Genomic DNA, 23,698 nt, shown 5'->3' with positions numbered 1-23,698 from the left:
ACTGAGCAACAAGACAAGCACATTAGAGTCTCTAGTTTGAGAAATCGACGCCTCACAGCTCCTCAACTGGCAGCTTCATTAAATAGTACACACAAAACACCAGTGTCAACGTCTACGGTGAAGAGGCGACTCCAGGATGCCGACCTTCATGGCAAAGTGGCAAAGAAAAAACCATATCTGAGACTGGCTAATAAAAGGAACAGATTAATATGGGCAAAACAACAGACATTGGACAGAGGAAGATTGGAAAAAAGTTTTATGGACAGACGAATTAAAGTTTGAGGTGTTTGGATCACACAGAAGAACATTTGTGAGACGCAGAACAACTGAAAAGATGATGGAAGAATGCCTGACGCCATCTGTCAAGCATGGTGGAGGTAATGTGATGGTCTGGGATAGCTTTGGTGCTGGTAAAGTGGGAGATTTGTACAAGGTAAATGGGATTTTGAATAAGGAAGGGTATCACTCCATTTTGCAACGCCATACCATGTGGACAGCGCTTGATTGGAGCCAATTTCATCCTACAACAGGACAATGACCCAAAGCACACCTCCAAATTATGCATGAACTATTTAGGGAAGAAGCAGGCACCTGGTATTCTATCGGTAATGGAGTGGCCAGCGCAGTCACCAGATCTCAACCCCATTGAGCTGTTGTGGGAGCAGCTTGACCGTATGGTACGCAAAAAGTGCCCATCAAGCTAATCCAACTTGTGGGAGGGGCTTCAGTAAGCATGGGGGGAAATTTCTCAAGATTACTTCAGCAAATTAACAGCTAGAATGCAAAAGGTCTGCAATGCTGGAATTGCTGCAAAGGGAGCATTCTTTGACTAAAGCAAAGTTTGAAGGAGAAAATTATTCTTTCTAATAAAAATCATTATTTCTAACCTTGTCAGTGTCTGGACTATATTATCTAATCATTTTGCAACTCATTTGATAAATAAAAGTATGAGTTTAAATGGAAAACACAAAATTGTGTGGGTGACCCTAAACTTTTGAACAGTAGTGTATGACTATAAGAGATTTCCTAACCATTGCATTCTTGTTTTCTTTACATTTTACTCGTCACCCCAACTTTTTGGGACTTGAGGTTGTATATGACTACGCCATTTCCAGCTACTAATCAATGGAAAAAAATCATTTAGATGTAAGAAGGTGGGGAAATAAATGACACTTCAATATGTTTTTCGCATTTGTGTTCAAAATCATCTCGCTTTCCTCCATTAAATAAGTATCCATTCCTTCATCGGAACAAAGTGCAGCGTTCAGGACAGACGAAATAGAAACCAGACAGACCCCATTATAGTCCATAAGGTCCCACTGCTTCAGTTTGCAGTGTGGTTACACAGACCTCATGAATACGGAGGACTAAATGGCAGCAGGTTTACTAGTCCTCTAGTGATCAAATCACTGTTTTATAAGGAGATTATGAAAACTACAGCGAGTAACCCAGCAAGTGACACTGCTGAAATTGGTGTCTGTCTCCGTATTATACTGCTCTCAAATTAGGTGACAAAAACCTGGCGAGATTCCCTTTAAATACGTTGTTGAACTATGTATTTATTGGTTCTTTTTTGTTCAATATAGGCTTCTATGGGGAGGCTGAAGAAAGCACAATTAGAAAAAAACAAAACAAACTTGTGTTGTTACACGCTAAATCAATAATAGTTTCGATGAAGAATTTCTGATCGAAAAAAAAAAAAAAGCATAAAAACAACTGAGTCAAATCTTCAACAAAAACATAAAAAGGGAAAATCCAGCAAAAAAACAACAATGAAATAAGAATTTATTTAACATTTTGGTGCACTTGCAAAAGACAAAAAAGAATACGCAGCAGGAAAATAAAAACATATGCACATGGGGGAACATGATCAGTAATGTTCGGTCAAATGTGTAAGTCTGCAGTCACTCTGTGTGACTGCAAGCTTATGAATCCCCAAGCGCAGGTACTGTGGGGATTCGCCGGTATGAGACCCGGGACCAGAGGCTATGTATACGTTATAGATACCCCCAGCCAATTGGGCATAGCCTTGTTCTCCATGCACTAGTAGGTAGCGAGACCACACCCCGTCTAGTGATGTGGACGGCCAGTGGACGTGTCCGACTAGAAGGCACGGCCTCTCTCAATACAAGTGTATGGAGAGCGAGGCTGCGCCCACTGGCCGGGGGTATGTATAACCAGGGCTGTGGAGTCAGAGTCGTAGCCCATTTTGGTGGAGTCGGTATAAAATGGACCGACTCCAACTCCTAAAATATATAATTGGGCACAGTACTTCAATGCAGTTTGTGGGGAATATTTTTTCATAAGTATTTGGGAACGTTATGAAACGTCCTATAAATGTCTGTCCTATTCCTGATCTAAGGGTCTAGACTTTTAGCTGAGATGAATCTGTGCTACAGTAAATTTATCACTTAAACATGAGCCATGTATGAGGGAGTCGGAGTCATGGGAATTGAGGAGTCGGAGGTTTGGCTTACCGACTCCACAGCCCTGTGTATAACACATACATACCCTCCGTTACCGGGTCTCATACCGGCGAATCCCCGCAGCGCAACTGACAGCAAGAACTGACCTCTTTAGCGACCTGTGCAGAGTACAGGCCTGCAGGGGTCACAGGGTGCCACCATGCCTGCCTGTTGGGCACAAATATCAACAGCGCCAGCATTGCCCCATCTGATATACACACACACACCTATATAAATAAAAAAATGTAAATAAATATAAAAGTAAATATAAATATATAAAAAAAATAATATATATATATATATATATATATATATATATATATATATATATATATATATATATATATATATATATATGAATGTTGCATTAGAATACATGCACGTTTTATATACCTACTATGTTTTTGTATACCAGCTGTTGGACGTAATAGCAACACGCGCTATACCCCAACAAAAAATATTGTATACCCACAAGCACTGTGAAATTAAATATTTAAGAAATGTGTGCTTTCTCTTTTCTTTGTTTTCCATTTAATCAGACTGAGCCACAGCAACCCGTGGCCGGGTACAGCTAGTCAGCAATAAAAACATTATTGATCACTGATATAATTGGAGGTCTCAGGGACCTACCAATCATAGGAGGCACCTAGGTGCTGGCATTCAAGTGCTGCCAAGGATGTTCATACCACACTGGATTGACATCAGAGTGAAGATGTGGAAGATGGACTAGGGTTCTGCAAATCTTTATGGACAGCTTAAAGTGTTTTGACATATTAAGATGTTGTCCTGGACTCAGTTAATAATCTTTAAAACATCCATCCTGAAGATATTACTCTTCTGTCCCTCCCTGGCTGTTTCCCTTTAACCAGAGTTTTGACTAGGCAGCAGTGACATCAGATCCAAAGTGATTTCACATATCCATATCGTCCAATAGGTGGCACAGGACGGTATATCAGTATGGACAAATGGCAATCCCATCTAGTCCACAGACAAAAGTTGACAAGTACACAGCATCTAGTATCCTGGACGTCCCCCTGAAGACAGAGGCAGTGTATCCTGATGGGTTATAATTAGTGTTGAGCATTCCGATACTGAAATATCGGGTATCGGCCGATATTCGCGGTATCGGAATTCCGATACTTAATTCCGATACTTTTGCAATATCGTATACCGGAATCGGAAGTTCCCATAATGCAATGAGACATTTTCATTTTATTCAGCCAATGAGGATCCTAAGAAGTGTGGGCACATCCTGTTAGGCATGTAGGCATCTTAACTAATGGCATGGCTGTGATTGGCTGCTGAAATGATGTCATGATGCACTATAAAAGCCACCGCCGCCATTTTGAGCTCACTCTGCTGTGAATTCAGTTAGGGATAGGACGCTGTTGTTCTGAGGGACAGTTTATGCTACCTATTTGCTCTATACTGCTTTACCCAAGCTACTTTCTAAATCACTGTGCCTTGCAGTGCTAGTGCACAGTTCCCTGTGCTGTTCACCGCTGTCTGCAAGGTCTGTGTGTGTGAGTGCAGCTCACCCTGTAGTGTGTGCTTCAGCCAAGTCTGGTTGTAGTGCACTCAGTGTGTGTCACTGCCTCATACATTGTCCTTTTTTGCCAATTTATAATTTTTCCTGATATCTCCTATTAGTGTGGTGGTTCCATCTGTATTCAGCTAAATTGGTTCCAAACACACTATATAGGAGTAGATAGAGACATTTTTTTCCGTCTTGCAGCGCTAGTGCACAGTGCTCTGCATCTGTACTGTTCACCGCTGTCTGCAAGGTCTGGTGTGTGAGTGCAGCTCACCCTGTAGTGTGTGCTTCAACCACGTCTGGTTGTAGTGCACTCAGTGTGTGTCACTGCCTCATACATTGTCGTTTTTTGCCAATTCATAATTTTTCCTGATATCTCCTATTAGTGTGGTGGTTCCATCCGTATTCAGCTAAATTGGTTCCAAACACACTATATAGGAGTAGATAGAGAAATTTTTTTCCGTCTTGCAGCGCTAGTGCACAGTGCTCTGCATCTGTACTGTTCACCGCTGTCTGCAAGGTCTGGTGTGTGAGTGCAGCTCACCCTGTAGTGTGTGCTTCAACCCCGTCTGGTTGTAGTACACTCAGTGTGTGTCACTGCCTCATACATTGTCCTTTATTGCCAATTCATAATTTTTCCTGATATCTCCTATTAGTGTGGTGGTTCCATCCGTATTCAGCTAAATTGATTCCAAACACACTATATAGGAGTAGATAGAGGAGCCTTTCTGCAGCCTTGGGCCCTGCAGCTCCAGCCAGATTAGTATTAGCCTATTTTTTGCAGCCTCATCTATTGCATTGTAGGTTACCTTCCTACATTGTAATAGCTACAAAAAGTTTGTGATACTATCGTTATTACATCTTTAGGCACATCCAGTGTCTTTTTGTGACAAAAAAAAACCTAAATAAAGTTCACCAAACACTCCACTTTACAGTTGTGTAGGCCACATTAGCTCATATTAAAGTCTAGTCCACACTTTATAAAATTAGTGTTTCTTATACCTGTTAGCAGCTGTTCAGGAATAAGCACACTAAGCCCTTAGTACTTTTCTGCCTATCTTTATCAGTCTACCAAGATGAAGAAGGCAGGGAGTAAGGCATGTGGTCGTGGGCGTGGAGTTTCTGCAGGGAGAGGACGTGAGGATTCTGTGCCTGCAGGGAGAGGACGTGGGGATTCTGTGCCTGCTGCGGGCACCAGTGACTCAGCATCCCCCAGTATTACCAGGGAACAGTCCTTTATGCGCAGCTTTGTAGGAGCTAGCCGTACCCCACTGCTGCGCGAGGACCAAATTGAAGCCGTTGTCGGATGGATGGCAGCTAACGCATCGACTTCAATTAGTTCCAGATCCTCTCAGGTCCTGAGCACTGAAGAGCACCCATCTGTCTCTTCACCACCTACGCATCTGATGATGAGACTCAGGTGCCACTTTCTGGTGCGTACTGTGCTGTCGAGACTACCCAGGAGAAGCAGTTGTTTGAAGAGGGTGGTGTAGATGATGAGGTCCTTGACCCATCATGGGGTGAGGGACAGGAAGGTGGTGGGAGCAGCTCTGAGGAAGAGATTCCCCGAACGGCCCAAAAAGGAGGGAGAGGGAGGGGGCAGACTTGGTTGCCTGTAGCCTCTACTTCGGCACCCATTAGGAGCATGGCTCTTCCAAAATCCAAAGCGGGCGCTCCCAAGACTTGCAGTGCCTGGTCCTTTTTTGACACAGTTGCAGATGACATTTGCTTTGTCAAATGCAAGCTGTGTAATCAGAAGGTGAAAAGAGGGAAAAGTGTCAGCAACCTCAATACCACAAATATGTGGAAACATGTGCGGACCAAGCACGTGGTGGAGTTACACAAACACACTGAAGACCACCTCTTCAGCTCGTGTTGTAGCCTCTTCCTCCAGCTCACACACAGCTGGTTCGGCTTCCTCACAGGATCGCCATGGAAGAATCTCTGGCACTGTTGTACAGAGACACAGTGTAATTCCACCCACAGCACCACTTTCCCAGTCATCCTCACACTCCCAGGCCAGTCTACAGCCATCGTTAGCACAGGCATGGGAGAAAAGGCGCCCATACTCGGCAAACCACCCCCGAGCACAGGCTCTGAATGCTGGCATTGCTAAACTACTGGCCCTTGAAATGCTATTATTCAGACTGGTGGAGACTGACACATTCCGTAACTTTATGGCATTGGCAGTCCCACAATACAACGTGCCCAGCCGCTTTTATTTCAGCAGGCAAGCCGTCCCTGCCCTGCAACATCATGTGGAGGGAAAAATTAAACATGCGCTACAAAACGCCGTCAGTAGCAAGGTCCACCTGACCACTGATGCGTGGACCAGTAAGCATGGACAGGGACGATACCTTTCCCTCACTGCCCATTGGGTAAATGTTGTGGAGCCGGGTACAGATCTTGAGAGTGGCGCTGTACGTGTTCTGCCAACTCCAAGGATTGCAGGAATCCAGTCTGTACACATTGACTCCTCCTCATACTCCAGTTCCTCTGAATCAGCGCTGCAGGAGCCGTCACGGTCTACCTCCACATCGACCCGTGAACGATGACCGATATGAGCACAGCCGTGGCCAAACGTCAACAGGCCGTATTAAAATTAATTTCTTTGGGGAATCAAAGCCACACAGCGCAGGAGCTCTGGAATGCCATCAAGCAGCAGAGTGACGTGTGGTTTGTGCCAGCGAATCTCCAGCCAGGCATGGTAGTGTGTGACAATGGCCGAAATCTGGTGGCAGCTCTGGGCCTAGGCAACCTCACTCACATCCCATGTCTGGCACATGTGCTCAACTTGGTCGTGCAGAGTTTTTTGAGGGACTATCCGGATCTTGATGCACTGCTTCACAAGGTCCGCATAGAGTGCGCTCAATTGCGGCGTTCAAGCAATGCAAGATCACGCATTGCAGCTCTGCAGCGCCGATTATGTCTTCCGGAACATCGCATCATATGTGACCTACCCACCAGGTGGAATTCAACGTTACATATGTTGGAGAGGTTGTGTGAGCAGCAGGCAGCAGTAATGGAGTACCAGCTGCAGCAGGCGCAAACAAGTCGCAGTGCGCGCCGTTCACACTTCACCACCACTGAGTGGGCCTCTATGAAGGACATTTGCCACGTTTTGCGTGCCTTCGATTATTCCACGCGGATGGCGAGTGCAGATGATGCACTAGTCAGCATGACTATCCCCCTTATCTGCCTGCTTGAAAAAACACTGTAAGCACTAAGGGACGAGGTTTTGGAAGAGGTGGAGGATGAGGAGTCACAAATGCCATCTGCTTCTCTACAGTCTGCGCAACGTGGTTCCTCACAAAGGCCTAGGCAGGGGACACTTTGTGAGGAGGATGAGGAGGAGTCAATGGATGAGGAAGACATCTGTCCAGAGGAGGGAGGTACACAATGCTCTAGTAGTCAGTATCTACAGCGAGGGTGGGGTGATGCAGAGCAGGCAGAGATCACGCCTCAAGCAGGGGACAGCGTTTCTTGGCCAGTTGGCAGTCTGCAGCACATGGTTGATTTCATGCTGCAGTGCCTGAGAAACGACCGCCGCATCGCCCACATTCTCAACACGGCTGATTATTGGGTGTCCACCCTCCTAGATCCTCGCTACTGGGACAACTTACAAAGCCTCATAACACCGTTGAACTGGGAGCGTAAAATGCGGGAGTACCAAGACGCATTGGTGCATTCCATCATGTTCTCCATTCCAACCGAGAGCAGTGCTGCTAGTGCTTTACAAAGCAGCTCAGTGCGTCGAGGCAGTGGAGGAAGCTCTGCACAAAGAGGGAGCAGAAGCAGCGCCTCAGCACAAGGCAAGACCAGTATGGCCGAAATGTGGCAAAGTTTTGTGTCCCCGCCGCCACAAATGTCTACACCATCACAGACGGCTCCAGTCAGCAGGAGGCAACGTTTCCGTCAGATGGTGACAGACTACATGTCTTGCCCTCTTAGTGTACTCCCAGACGGCTCTTCTTCCTTCAAGTTTTGGGTCTGTAAGCTGGATACATGGCCAGAGCTTAGTCAGTATGCACTGGAGGTGCTAGCTTGCCCTGCTGCTAGTGTATTATCGGAACGCGTCTTTAGTGCCACAGGTGGTGTACTAACAGACCGTCGCATGCGACTATCCTCCGATAACGTTGACCGGCTTACTTTTCTCAAAATGAACAAGGCCTGGATCTCTCATGAATTTGCCAGTCCTCTTCCAGAATAAATAATTGGTTGGCAACAGTATCCAGGTCTCCTGTTCTGTTCATGTTTCTACCACCTGAACTGTAATCCCTGAGCTCCAACACCGCCAGTTGGTGCTCGGAAGTGCCGTCTGCACAGTCAACACTTGCTGCCGTGTTATTGGGGTTCAGTAACGTCAGCTGTTCCCCTGCTGTGCGGACGGCAATTTCTCCTGCTCTGTCCACATCCACTGTACTACTGATTTAAAACCTCCTCCAAATACACCTCTGTTTTCAGTATTATCCCTGAGCTCCAACACCGCCAGTTGGCGCACGGAAGTGCCATCTGCACAGTCAACACTTGCTGCCGTGTTATTGGGGTTCAGTAACGTCAGCTGTTCCCCTGCTGTGCGGACGGCAATTTCTCCTGCTTTGTCCACATCCACTGTACTACACATTTTAAAGTTGCTCCAATTACACCTCTGGCTCCTCTATTTTTATTCTTATCCCTGGGCTCCAGCACCGCCAGTTGGCGCTCGGAAGTGCTGTCTGCACAGTCAACACTTGCTGCCGTGTTATTGGGGTTCGGTAACGTCAGCTGTTCCCCTGCTGTGTTCACGGCAATTTCTCCTGGTCTGTCCATATTCACTGTGCTACTTATTTAAAACTTGCTCCAATTACACCTCTGGCTCCTCTCTCTTTTTATTCTTATCCCTGGGCTCCAGCACCGCCAGTTGGCGCTCGGAAGTGCTGTCTGCACAGTCAACACTTGCTGCCGTGTTATTGGGGTTCGGTAACGTCAGCTGTTCCCCTGCTGTACGGACGGCAATTTCTCCTGCTTTGTCCACATCCACTGTACTACGGATTTAAAACCTCCTCCAAATACACCTCTGGCTCCTCTGTTTTTAGTATTTACCCTGGGCTCCAGCACCGCCAGCTGGTTCTCGGCAGTTCCATTTGCTCTTGTACCTTCTGCTACCCATCCGGGTTCCAGTACCGTCAGCTGGTTCTCGGCAGTGCCTTTGGATTAGGTGCCTCTTTCTCGGTATCCAAGTTCCACCAACGTCTGCTGGTCCTTGGTAGTGCTTTCTGGCACAGGTACCTCCTGCTTAGTAACCGAGTTCCAGTAACATCAGCTGGTCCTCGGTAGTTCCATTGGCTCTTGTACCTTCTGCTACCCATCCGGGTTCCAGTACCGTCAGCTGGTCCTTGGTAGTTCCTCAGCTTTCTTGTACCTTCTGCTACATTTCCAAGTTCAAGCTTTTTGAAATGGTTCTTGGTAATCACTCTGGATCTCCCTGACGAGGACCCTGAAGACGAGGACCCTGAAGACCAACCCTAAGAAGACGAGGACCCCGAAGACAATGACCCTGAAGACGAGGACCCTGAAGACCACCCCGAAGACGAGGACCCTGAAGACCACCCCGAAGACGAGGACCCTGAAGACCACCCCGAAGAAGACGAGGACCCTGAAGACCACCCCGAAGAAGACGAGGACCCTGAAGACCACCCCGAAGAAGACGAGGACCCTGAAGACCACCCCGAAGACGAGGACCCTGAAGACCACCCCGAAGAAGACGAGGACCCCGAAGACGAGGACCCAGAAGACCAACCCGAAGAAGACGAGGACCCCGAAGACGACGACCCTGAAGATGACCCTGAAGAAGTTGACCAAGATGACAAAGAAGAGAAGACAAGCACCAAGATACAGAAGAACAAGAGACAGAAAACCAAGAAGCAGAAATACAAGAAGCTGCAGAACAAAAAGCGGAAGAACATTAAGCATAAGACTAAAAATCCGAGCAAAAGATAATATCTAAATTATAAGCAGAAGATGACTAAACAGTGTATGGGGGTGAGTCCGTTCCTCCTCGTGGTGCCCCTGGAAAAGACCTGCTGCTGCAGGCCAAACTGAACGCGGACAAATCCTGTTGTAAATCTTTTGTGACGGGCAGAACGAAAGGTGTAATGTCCAACCTTTTATAGATAACAACTACAGGAATGCCTGTCACAAATAAGAATATGATGAAGAAGAAGAATATGAAGAAGATGAAGAAGTAGAATATGAAGAATGTAAAAAAAAGAATAATACGAAGAAGGTGAAGAAGAAGAAGGTGAAGAAGAAGTGGATAAAAAAGATGCTGAGGATGATGGAGAAAGTGTGGGAGAAGTAAAAAAGAAGGTGAAGAGCATGGAAGTAGTGAAACATAAATATCTGACAAAATATAAAAATACTTAACATAGTTAATATTTCCGTAACTCAGAACATAATAAAAAAATAGTAATTCCTGCTATTCCATTTGACTGGGCTAAACCTCTATGCCTTTATTGTCTCCCCCAACTCCCCCAATACATTCTACATTATTCTTAGTTGTTTTCCTTCATGTAGAAATAACCTACAAGGAAAGAAAGGGTTTATTTTAATTCCGATATTTATGTCCCATTGACTTGCATTGGTTTCCGGTATCGGAATCGGCGATATCCGATACTTTTTCGGTATCGGTCTGATCCAATCCGATCCGATATTTCCCGATATCGGAAGGTATCGCTCAACACTAGTTATAATAGTAATAAAAAAGACCTAACATGTATTATGTCAATACACCATAGAGCCAGCTGTACACAATGCCTACACACTCCACAACTCTGAACTTGTATATTCAAGAAATAAAAGTCATAATTATGGAAATCATGGTATGGATAGGCATTTAAAGGGATGGTCCCACAAATTAATTTTCATCCTAAACCCATATATACTTAAAGAAGCTCTCCTCCTCCCATAAGAGTTTTTATCCTCTCAATATATTGCAGTCATCATATTATACAGCACTGTGTACTTACAAATTGATAATTTTGCCTTTCTACCCAGCTAATTGTTCTCCTTTCTCTGCTCTATGTAGATGCAGGAAGTCTCTTGTCCTTGCACTTACCATTCCCCTCTTCAACTCCTGACCCAGCTGCTCCCTCCTCCCCCTGCCAGTGACTTTTGCATTTATTGGTGACTCATACAGGGAAAATTGACTACATGTTTGTACATAAAGCTTAGAAGGATTCAGCCAGTCAGTTCTTAATCAAGTGATGTCATAGACCTAATGATAACAGATGAATTAGCTGGGTAGAAAGACAAAATGAGCAATTGTAAGTACACAGTGCTATATAATATGTATTAAGAGGATATAAATTTTGCTGGGAGAAGTGCTTCTTTAATGCTATAATCTATACCAATTTATAATATAGTTGAATTAAAAATTCCCTATCCTTCCTTGACTACACTAACTGCTCTTTTCCCCACTTCCTTTTTGATGACACTTTGCTTGAGGATCTCAGTGCATGCTGGGATACTCAAAGAGTCATCAGGAGGCATAGGCTCCTGACCAGTGATTGTTTTACTGCTGTGTCTAACATTATGTCCTCCCTCTGTCTAAAACTGAACTACTCGTATTTCCTCCCTCCACTAACCTACCTGTGCCTGATATTGCCATTTCCGTTTGCGGCTCAACCATTACTCCCCAGCAACAAGCCCGCTGTCTTGGGGTAATTTTTGCCTCCGATCTTTCCTTCACTCCTCACATCAAATCACTCGCTTGTTCATGTCATCTACACCTCAAAAACATCTCAAGAATCAGGACTTTTCTCACCTTTGACTCGGCAAAATCTCTTACTGTCGCTCTTATTCATTCTCGTCTGGACTACTGCAACTCTCTACTTATCGGGCTCCCTCTTACTAAGCTCTCCCCTCTCCAATCAGTCCTTAACGCAGCAGCCAGGATCATATTCCTCGCCACCCGCTACACCGATGCCTCTACCCTGTGCCAGTCATTGCATTGGTTACCCATCCAATATAGAGTTCAATTTAAACTTATGCTTACCCACAAAGCGCTCCATGCTTCAGTACCCCCCTACATCTCCTCCCTTGTCTCAGTCTACCACCCTACACGTGCCCTCCGTTCTGCCAGTGACTTAAAACTTAAATCCTCCATAATCCGAACTTCCCACTCCCGTCTCCAAGATTTCTCGCGTGCTGCACCAATTCTTTGGAATGCATTACCCAGGACAGTTCGATTAATTCCCAATACCCACAGTTTCAAACGGACCCTAAAAACCCATTTCTTTAGACTGGCGTATCACCTCCACACACTATATGTCCATCCCAGTTGTCCGTTCCAGTTTTCCCTCATATTAAAATCTTCTTCAATTTCAGGTTCATACCAACCATGCACATAATAGCCTCGGTCAGGACTGCACACATAGTGGCAGGCGACCAGTCCATGTATTAATTATCCTATATAGTATATCGAGGCTGCATTATACAATATACGTACATTCTACCTTTTGTGTCTCCCCCATTTCCTCATAGACTAAGCTTGCGAGCAGGGCCCTCACTCCTTTCGATACGAGTTATGTTTATTCTGTATTGTTTGTATAAGTCCCCCCTAAAATTTGTAAAGTGCTGTGGAATATGTTGGCGCTATAAAAATAAAAATTATTATTATTATAGGCTGCTGTAACCTCTGCCCCCTCCCTGAAATGAAGAATCATCAGTGATGCACATTTCAGGGGCTGTGTGCCCACGATGCGTTTTTTAAGTGTTTCCGCAGCGGCAAAAATGCTGCAGAAACGCTTAAAAAATGCTTGGTAGAAGGCCTGCCATGTTCCCCAATGATAAGCCGCATGTGCTGTGCACATGCTGCGAAAATTTCCGCTGCGGGTTATCATTGCGGAAAAAAAACGCAGCACTACCAATTATTTTGCGGAAGCACTGTGTTTTCGCCGCCATTGACTTGCATTGAATCGCTTGAATTCGCATCACTGCATATGTAGATGCGGAATCCAAGCGTTTCAATGTGCGGATGTTACCCGGGTGTGGAGGACAGGAGACTCTCCTCCGGACCCGAGTACCATAGAACCTGTGAAAAAAGAATAAAATAAAAAATAAAGATTATATTTACTTTCTGATGGCCCCCGCTGCGCTTGTCCTCCTTTGCCGGCAGCCAGGACGGAGCGAAGCAAGACTCCGGGGGCCATCAGAAGGTATGTATAGATTTTTTTTATTTTTAAACATTCTTTAAGGTCACACTATATAAATCCATGCGGTTTGCATGGATTTATATAGTGTGACCAAGTTGTCAAGCACTTTCCAAGTGATGCTAAAATTGCCTGGAAAGCGCTTGTCAACCCGCATACGAAAATGCATGTGAAGAACGCTTCATTTCCGCATGTCCCTGGCAGGAAAAACACCTGTACAATCCGCATGCGTTTTTTCTGCCAGGGAGATGCAGAAACGCTCAGGAAAAATCCGGAGCATTTCTGCATCGTGGGCACATAGGCTAACAGCGCGCTCTGCTCTTTTGACGGCTTGTTACTATTGATTTGAGCCAGTAAGGCTAAGTGCCCAGGATGCAGAAATGCTGCATATCTTTTCCGCTTCTCCCTGGCAGGAAAAACGCATGCGTTTTTCCCGCCAGGTAGAAGAGTTTGTCAAGCGTTTTTGCATGCATTTCTGCATGCGGGTTATCAAGCGCTTTTCCAAGTGATTATAGCATCACTTGGAAAAGTGCTTGACAACTTGGTCACACTATATAAATCCATGCAACCGGCATGGATTTATAGTGTGACCAAGTTAGTTAAAAAAAAAAGAATAAGAATGGTAAAAAATGAAGCTTATACTCACCTTCCGATGTCCTCCCCGTGTTTTCTCCGCCGCGTCCGGTCTCTTGCACTGCTCGCGGTGGTGTGAAGGACGTGCGGTGAAGTCATTCAGTCATGTGTCAGGTCACATGACTCAATGACATCATGGCAGGTCCTTCACAACACCACGACCCATACAGCAGACCGGACGGAGCGGAGAAAACACCAGGAGGACATCGGAAGGCGAGTATAATCTTTATTTTTTATTTTAAATTCTTTTTTAAAAGGTTCTATGGTACCCGGGTCTGGAGGAGAGTCTAATCTTCTCCAAACCCGGGTACCATCCGCACATTATCCGTGTGTACAAATGACTGACAAGGATATTATGCATTTCAATGCAAGTCAATGGCGGCAATTACGCTGCGTGTCCGCAAAATTAATGGACATGCTGCGTATTTTTCTGCAATGATAATCCGCAGCGGAAATTTCAGCAGCATTTGCACAGCACATGCGGATTATCATTGGGGACCATGGGGCACTTATTACCAAGCGTTTTCGCTGCGGAAATTCCGTGGCAAAAACGCTTGAAAAACGCATAGTGGGCACTTAGCCTAACAGAGTGCACCGTCATTGTGCACATAATACAACGACAAAGCAGGGACTAGCCCAGCCCCTGAAACGTGCGTCACTAGTAACGCTTCATTTCAGTGAGTGGGCAGATGTTGTGGTAGTGATGACACTTCATTTAATAACCCCAGCATGCATTGGGATTCTCAACTGAAGCATCATCAAAAAGGAAGACATTATATAAGCAGTTCGAGTAGTTAGGAAAAGGTAGGGAATTTATAATTCAAGTATATATTAGGAATTAGTATAGATCATGGCATTAAACAGATAGGAATTTAGGAAAAAAATTACTTTGTATGTTGGACCACCCCTTTAAAGGGAATTTGTCACCTACCCCCCCTGGGACTTATCTGACGTCTACTATGGGCGTACAGGTGTTAGAAATGTGAATCTATACTTACCTGTATGCCCCACATTAGAGGTTTGCTTGCTTTGAAATAGCTTTTTATTAAATTCGTTTTGACGTGCTTCCTGTCCGGGAGACGCGAAGAAATCCACACCTATCTACTTAATTTCCATATTCCCCCCTTCCCTGCACGTCACAGTGCCCTAGACTAGAAGCAGCAGCAGTCCGATTGCCTCTGCTACATAGAGGCGATGAGCAGATCGCCTTTATGTAGTAGAAATGCTCATGTGCTATGAGCGCCGACCACTAGGTGGCGCTCATAGCAATCTTTACATGACAACCACAGGGGTTTGCTGCAGACCCCGGGTTGTCATGCCCATGCATCGGTGACCTGCGATCACGTGACAGGGTCACCGATGGGCGGGGCCTAGGACGCGAGTTAAATGCCGCTGTCAGAGATTGAAAGCGGCATTTAACTGGTTAACAGCTGCGGGTGGATCGCGATTCCACCAGCGGCTGTTGCAGGCACATGTCAGCTGTATAAATCAGCTGACATGTGCTCGGTTCAGTGCGGGCTCAGCGCCAGAGACCACGCTGAACAGGGGGTGCCGACGTGATGAGTACTATTACGTACCACGTCGGAAAGGGGTTAATGATAAGCAAATAGTGAAAAAAATGGAAACAAAATTTCAAAAAAAATCTTGATTTATTCAAAATCAAGTATGAACACAAGCGCAGAATATTCTCATGTACATGCTTTGGCTGTAATCAATGAGGTTTTTTAATAGTTGTCTGAGGAATGTTCTGCCACGCTGAATTCACTTGGGCAAGCGAATCATCAATATTCACTGCTGGCAGCTCCCTGTGCTATTGCCGGCCAATCATGCCCCAGATGTGCTCGGTGGGAGACAATTCTGGAAACGCTGCAGGTCATGGTAGCAGGTTTAGACCAGGCAGGCTGTGCACAGTAACACGTGGCCTGGCCTTGTGTTGAAAATCACCTCCTTGAACCCTTTGAAGAAATGGCCGGACCACTGGTCCCACTATAGATCCATTCTGTACTGCAAGTGAAATTGGAAATCAAATACCAGGCCTAAGGCATCAAACAGTGTCTGCACAAACCATCAGAAGGTAGTTGCACAACATTAGGCTATAAGCTAGACATGCAGCGACAAGTGTTCCACTGACCTCATGCCACCGCTCTGAAAGGCCATCACGGTGCAGAGCACAACAGCAATGGAGGCTGGAATGAGCCCCACCTTTTGGCTTGGACACAGTCATAGTTTAAAGAAGTTGTCCACTACTTGACAACTCCTTGTCATTCCCCACGCTTTGCCCCGATAAAATAAAAAAAGCTTATACCTCCTGTGCCATTCCTGTAGTTTCGGCACTCGCGATCACGGGGCTCCCGTGCGGTTGTTGTGACACGTGACCCCGGCGACCAATCAGCGCTGTCGCCACTGCCCCGCCTCCTTTTGAATTGAACATAAAGAGGAAGTGAAAGAGCAGCCGCAGAGCGGACTTCCTCTTCATGTTCAATTTGTCTGAAGGTGGAGACACGTCACGTGTGACACAACGACCGCACAGGAGCCCTGGGACCACGAGTGCTGACACCGCTGGAACGGCGACAGCATGAGAGGTGAGCATAGGCTTTTTTATTTTATCAGGGCCAAAGATTTAGCTTAAGAAGGGGTTGTCCTAGTAGTGGACAACCCCTTTAAGATTATTCTGGAGACCATGTGGTCAACGAAATAAAGGGGCCTTCATGAGGTACAGCTAACAACGAAATCCCTAAAATTTAACTTTTAACCCCTTTACAACCCAAGGTGGTTTGCACGTTAATGACCGGGCCAATTTTTACAATTCTGACCAATGTCTCTTTATGAGGTAATACCTCTGGAACGCTTCAACGGATTCCCCTGATTCTGAGACTGTTTTTTCATGACATGTTGTTCTTCATGATTGTGGTAAAATTTCTTCGATATCACTTGCGTTTATTTAAAAAAAAAAAAATGGAAATTTGGCGAAAATTTTGCAATTTTCAAAATTTGAATTTTTATGCCCTTAAATCAGAGAGATATGTCACACAAAATAGTTAATAAATAACATTTCCCACATGTCTACTTCACATCAGCACAATTTTGGAACAAAATTTTTTTTTTTCTTATGGAGCTATAAGGGTTAAAAGTTGACCAGCGATTTCTAATTTTTCCAACAAAATTTACAAAACCATTTTTCTGGGGACCACATCACATTTGAAGTCACTTTGAGAGGTCTTTAACAGAAAATACCCAAAAGTGACACCATTCTAAAAACTGCACCCCTCAAGATGCTCAAAACCACATTCAAGAAGTTTATTAACCCTTCAGGTGCGTCACAGGAATTTTTGGAATGTGAAAGAAAAAAAATGAACATTTAACTTTTTTCACAAAAATGTTATTTTAGACCCAATTTTTTTTATTTTCGCAGGGGTAACAGGAAAAAATGGACCCCAAAATTTGTTGTGCAATTTCCACTGGGCACGCAGATACCCCATATGTGGGGAAAAACCACTGTTTGGGCGCACGGCAGGGCTCGGAAGGGAAGGAGCACCATTTGAATTTTCGATTGTAAAATTTGCTTGAATAATTAGCGGACGCCATGTTGCGTTTGGAGAGCCCCTGATGTGCCTAAACAGTGGAAACCCCCCCACAAGTGACGCCATTTTGGAAACTAGACCCCCCTGGGAACTTATCTAGATGGGTGGTGAGCATTTTGAACCCCCAGGTGCTTCACAAATTAATCCATAAAAATGAAAAAGTATTTTTTTCCCACTTTTTCATTTTTACGAATCAATTTGTGAAGCACCTGGGGGTTCCAAGTGCTCACTATGCATCTAGATAGGTGCCTTTGGGGGTCTAGTTTCCAAAATGGGGTCACTTGTGGGGGAGCTCCAATGTTTAGGCACACAGGGGCTCTCCAAAAGCGACATGGTGTCCGCTAACAAATTGGAACCATGTCGCGTTTGGAGAGCCCCTGTGTGTCTAAACATTGGAGCTCCCCCACAAGTGACCCCATTTTGGAAACTAGACCCCCCCAAGGCACCTATCTAGATGCATAGTGAGCACTTGGAAACCCCAGGTGCTTCACAAATTGATTCTTAAAAATGAAAAAGTATTTTTTTTTCCACTTTTTCATTTTGCCTTGGGGGGGTCTAGTTTCCAAAATGGGGTCACTTGTGGGGGAGCTGCAATGTTTAGGCACACAGGGGCTCTCCAAACGCAACATGGTGTCCGCTAACAAATTGAGCCGATTTTCCATTCAATTTGTTAGCGGACACCATGTCGCGTTTGGAGGGCCCCTGTGTGCCTAAACAGTGGAAACACCCACAAGTGACCCCATTTTGGAAACTAGACCCCTCAAAGATTTTATCAAGGGGTATAGTGAACATTTTGAGCCCAGAGGTAAGACACAAAATTTGATAACATGAGGTCATCATATTGAATAAGTTGTCATTAGTCTTGAGCAACTGCTCGCTACTTGAGTTTGCATCGGGTACTCAGGTATGCACCATGTACTGCGTGTGCTCGAGTGATATGCTCGAGTCCCTGCCCCGCATGTTTCACGGTTATTAGACACCCAAAAAAAAACATGCGGGGATCGCTCGTGCATGGCAGGCAATCCCCGCCAAGTTTTTTTGGCCGCGAAGCATATGGGGCGGAGACTCGAGCATCTCACTCAAATACCCACGATACTCAATGCATACCAGAGCACCCGATGCAAACTCAAGTAGCAAGCACTTGCTCTCAACACTAGTCGCCATATCGTCATCTTTTTTTCTTACTTTTGAAAAAAATCCCAACCCCATCACAACCGTAACCCCAACCCCGGCCCTAACCCTAGCACAACCCTAACCCGAGAGTTTATTTTTTAAGCCGTTCCTCGTGCGGTATAAGTGATTAGACGACTTTATTCTTCGGTTCGGTGCGATTACAGCGATACCAGAATCATATGGGGTTTTTAGGATTGACAGCTGTCACACACTAAAAGATGCATTTTTTGTAAAATCTAGTTTTTGCATCGCCATATTTTGAGAGCTATAATTTTTCCATATTTTGGCAGACAGTCATGTGACGGCTTGTTTTTTGCGGGATGAGTTGAAATTTTTATTGGTGCCATTTTCAGGCACGTGACATTTTTTGATCGCTTTCTATTCCGATTTTTGGGAGGCAGAATAAACAAAAACCACCAATTCAGGATTTTTTTTTTTTTTTTTTTAACTCTGTTCCACGTGTGGTAAAATTGATAAGGGAGCTTTATTCTTCGGGTCAGTACGTTTACAGCGGTACCACATTTATATCGTTTTTCTATGTTTTGGCGCTTTTACACAATAAAAGCTACTTTATAGAAAAAATAATTTTTTTGCACCGCTTTATTCTGAGAGCTATAACTTTTTGATTTTTCGGATGATGGAGCTGTATGGCGGCATGTTTTTTGCGGGACAAGATGACGTTTTCAGCGGTACTATTTTTATTTATATTCGTCTTTTTGATCGCGTGTTATTCCATTTTTTGTTTGGCGGTATGGTGATAAAGCATTGTTTTTTGCTTCGTTTTTTATTTATTTTTGTTACCGTGTTCACTGAAGGGGTTAACTAGTGGGACAGTTTTATAGGTCAGGTCGTTCCAGACGCGGCGATACCAAATATGTGTACTTTTATTGTTTGTTTGCTTTTTTTTTTTCATAATAATATTTATTGATGGGTACATTATATTTTTATTTTTGGTGGATTATTTTTTTTTATATATTTTTACAATTTTTTTTTTATATTTTTTTTCACTTTCTGAGAGTTTTTACACTTTTTTACTTTGTCCCACTCTGGGACTAACTTTTTTTATTCTGATCGCCTGCACAGCATAGGGATGGAGCACCATCCCTGTGCTATGCAGGCAGTCAGCGCTGCACAGTGAAAACATTGTGTGGTCGTGTACTGCGCATGACCAAACAATGTTCCTGCTGCCTGGTGACGCGGATGTTGTCATGACAACATCGGGTCGTCATGGCAACACCCAGGAAGCCGCGGCAGACAGCGCTGGAGGCCGGAAGAGGAGGTGAGTATACCGATCACCTCCCCTTGCCACCGCAATGCTGCGATCGACTTCAATAGCAGCATTGCGGGGGTTAATGTGCCGGGAGCGGTGCGGGACCGCTCCCTGCACATTGTCACAGCTGACACCCGGCAGCGATCGCTCCCGCACAGCCTGTGTGGGCACGCGATCGCGATGACGTACTAATACGGGTCAGGCTCTTAAAGCCCAGGGCACTGACGCATATTAATACATCATGGGCTGTAAAGGGGTTAATATATTCAATTAAAACATAACCCAAAATCAACAGTGCTCAACAGACATGAACTACCAAGGTGCAGTGACAAAGTGCAAGATACCACATACTGGTACAATCCTACAGAATACCAGCAGGGATGTGGAGTTGGAGTCGGTGTCCATTTTGGTGGAGTCGGTATAAAATGGACCAACTGCGACTCCTAAAATCTATAACAAATTGGGTGCAGTAGTACAATGCAGTTTGTGGGGAATATTTTTTTCATAAGAATTTAGGAAAGTTATGAAATGTCCTATAAATGTCTGTCCTATTCCTGATCTAAGGGTCTAGACCAGTGATGGCGAACCTTTTAGAGACCGAGTGCCCAAACTGCAATCCAAAACCCACTTATTTAATCGCCAAGTGCCAACATGGCAATTTAACCTAAATATTGAGGTTTTAGTTTAGAAAAAAACAACTGATACAAAGAGCAGGCAGGGGGCAGCAAGGAGCAGCCACGGGAAGGAGCAGGGGTACGAGACCGCAGAAATAAAGAATGTGCTCACTCCCCATCTTGGTATATGCTCCCTCGCCCCCTGTCCACGCATACATGCGCCCCCCCCCAGCCTGCTAGCGCCGCTGTTCATCGCATATTAAAAAAAACAAAAAAAAAACACCATAATAAACACTCCTACTCACCTTCCTTCTTCTCCTGCGCAGCGTCCTCTCCTGTAGCTGGCAGCTGACCCCAGCGTCCTAGCGACGGGGGCGCATGATGTCACTGCCATGCGCCTAGTCGCGTGTACGCCGACGTCAGCTGCTAGCTGCTGGTCTCTGATTGGCCAGCAGCGTGTATTGCGGCGCATGGGCCTGGCAAGTTTGTGAGCTGCAATACACTTCAGCTAGATGTGCGTCTGAGAACGCACATCTAGCTGAAGTGGTGAGGCTGGCGTCGGCACTCGGCAGGCTCAAAGTTCGCACCCGCCGGTTCTGATCCAGTAGTGCTAGTGCTACGGCGATGGCGCGCATGCCCACCGGGAGGGCTCTGCGTGCCCCCTCTGGCACACGTGTCATAGGTTTGCCAGCACTGGTCTAGACTTTTAGCTGAGGTGAATCTGTGCTGCAGTAAATTTATCACTTAAACATGAGCCATGTATGAGGGAGTCGTTGTCATGGAAATTGAGGAGTCGGAGGTTTGGATTACCGACTCCACAGCCCTGTACCAAAGGAAATTATAAAAGTCTTATCACAGGGTTAGTACATTGGGGGAACCGTAAAAAGTAGTGGACAACTCCTTTAATAAATCCCAATGTTTTGAAAGTTATGTTTCCATTTTGTCATATCATTAACATACCTATCCAGCCTGTGATTTCCATAGATTCATGAATTTTCCTTCTTGGTGTTACAATTTCAATTTTGGTTGTGCAGACGCCCCAACACGCCATACGCTCGGCAGTCCAGACCCTCCCACTCCAAAACACACGGTTGTGCATACCACCCTGCCTCTAACACGCCATATGTCCAGCTGTCCAGACCACCCCTCCCCACAACACGCCCAGCTGTGCAGACCTCCCCCAGCATGCCATAAGGGTATGTGCACATAATCCGTACAAGCAGAGCTTTGAGCGCAGTATACGAGTATGGAGCTGCGTCCAAAGTACTGTGTTATATGAAAGCAGGTGAATTCGCATGTGTTCATTGAACCATGTGGATTTACCGCATTCAATACATTGTAGTGATCTAATTTCTCTTGCGGAGACTAGCGACTCTGCAAGAGAAACTGACACTCTGCGGTCTGTAAAGACGTGCCCTATATCAGTGTCCGTGGGTGATCCACAGAGAAACATAGTGGACATGGGATTTCGAGAAATCCATCCACTATGCTGTAACATCTGGTCGCTGCGGGTTTGACGCTGCATAAGCACGCAGCGGCTCCTGATTGTGTGCACATACCCTAACTGTCTGCACAGAACCCACCCCCCACCATTCACCTGACTGTGCAACCCCCATGCACCCCGCCGCGCAGGCCCTCACACGCCATGCACCCCGCCGCGCAGGCCCTCACACGCCATGCACCCCGCCGCGCAGGCCCTCACACGCCATGCACCCCGCCGCGCAGGCCCTCACACGCCATGCACCCCGCCGCGCAGGCCCTCACACGCCATGCACCCCGCCGCGCAGACCCTCACACGCCATGCACCCCGCCGCGCAGACCCTCACACGCCATGCACCCCGCCGCGCAGACCCTCACACGCCATGCACCCCGCCGCGCAGACCCTCACACGCCATGCACCCCGCCGCGCAGACCCTCACACGCCATGCACCCCGCCGCGCAGACCCTCACACGCCATGCACCCCGCCGCGCAGACCCTCACACGCCATGCACCCCGCCGCGCAGACCCTCACACGCCATACACCCCGCCGCGCAGACCCTCACACGCCATACACCCTGCCGCATCACTTATATAAACCATATTCCCAGCTGTATACACCGCCTACATCCGGCTGTTACCCCCCTATAAACCTATCACCCCCTACACCCGGTTATATGACTCGCCTGTAACCCTATCACCCCCTACACCCAGCTGTATACACCCACTATAAACCTATCACCCCCTACACCCGGCTGCACAAGACACAGCTCCCGCAGGCCCGCCCAGACCCCGGCTCGTTGTCAGGTGGCCGGGCAGCAGTCCTGTCCTGCGGGGTCCCGGCCGGGCACACAGCGCTCTCCCCCGCAGGACCAGGCCCTGGCACCGCTCGCATCCACCACGTCAACGACTCCAACACTGCGGAAATGGTTGGACCGGCGGCCCCGCCCGCACAGCAGCCTCCGCACACAGCAGCGCCAGTACCCCGCACGTTCTGAGCGCGGCGCCACCTCACACTGCACTGCCGCCCGCACGGCCCCAGCAGCCTCTTACCGGTGTCGCCGATGATAATGTATTTGAAGAGATAAGCGTACGCCATGTCCGGATGATCTGTCTCCTCGTCACTGCTACTAACGGCCGCGCTGACGTAATCACGGGCTCGTCCACGACAGTCTCAGCGAGCGTGACCGAATGCGCATGCGCTCTCGCACTTCCTGGGTTACCTCCAGTCACAGGGTGGATGGCAGCGCGTCATTGGTGACGGGTGATAATCGCAGACGCTCCTTGTAACGTGTGCACAGGGGTCAGGGCCAGATAATGGCTGCTGTCGTGTCAGGGTCATGATGGTTTTTACTTTATGATTAACATTATTGAAGAAATAACTGAGAATTGAAGGCGGAGCAGGCAGCGGCCTGGGGCAGGATGGAAGGGCCGACTACTGAATGCTTTAGGGAGTTTCCTGGTAATAGGCTCATGGTGGGTTGTGGAATAAAAGCAACATATCATCCCCTCCACGCTCAGTGCTGTGCCCCCCCACATCTGGGGTTGTCATGTGACCTGCGCAGCCAATCACTGGCCGGTGTGACGCTGAGTCCGGCGGGTGACTGCCAGTAGGTGGCGCGGTTCTGAGCCAGAGCGGATCCAATGTCCGATTCCCAATGGGAGGGCAGTGAGATGGCGTCTGTGAGGTGGGATTTATGTGACGATGAAGGGGTGAGATGGTTACAGCAGTAGGTGGGTTTGGCGACATCTTTGTTCGA

General features: G+C 46.5%; 1 protein-coding gene across 1 annotated transcript in view; it reads right to left on the bottom strand.

Annotated features, from left to right (window-relative positions):
• RAB2A (RAB2A, member RAS oncogene family) overlaps positions 1 to 23,147 on the bottom strand; it is a 109,004-nt gene extending 85,857 nt beyond the window's left edge. The window contains exon 1 of the mRNA XM_073679338.1: positions 22,992 to 23,147. Within this exon, the coding sequence (XP_073535439.1) occupies positions 22,992 to 23,037 (46 nt within the window). The 5' untranslated portion in view covers positions 23,038 to 23,147. The remainder of the gene's footprint in view (positions 1 to 22,991) is intronic.
• Positions 23,148 to 23,698: the final 551 nt, after the last annotated feature.

This window comes from Phyllobates terribilis, unplaced genomic scaffold, assembly GCF_046119375.1.
Source record: "Phyllobates terribilis strain yellow unplaced genomic scaffold, ASM4611937v1 Scaffold_4__5_contigs__length_816908805, whole genome shotgun sequence".
Classification (NCBI taxonomy): domain Eukaryota; kingdom Metazoa; phylum Chordata; class Amphibia; order Anura; family Dendrobatidae; genus Phyllobates; species Phyllobates terribilis.
This window is presented reverse-complemented; position numbering and strand designations above follow the sequence as displayed.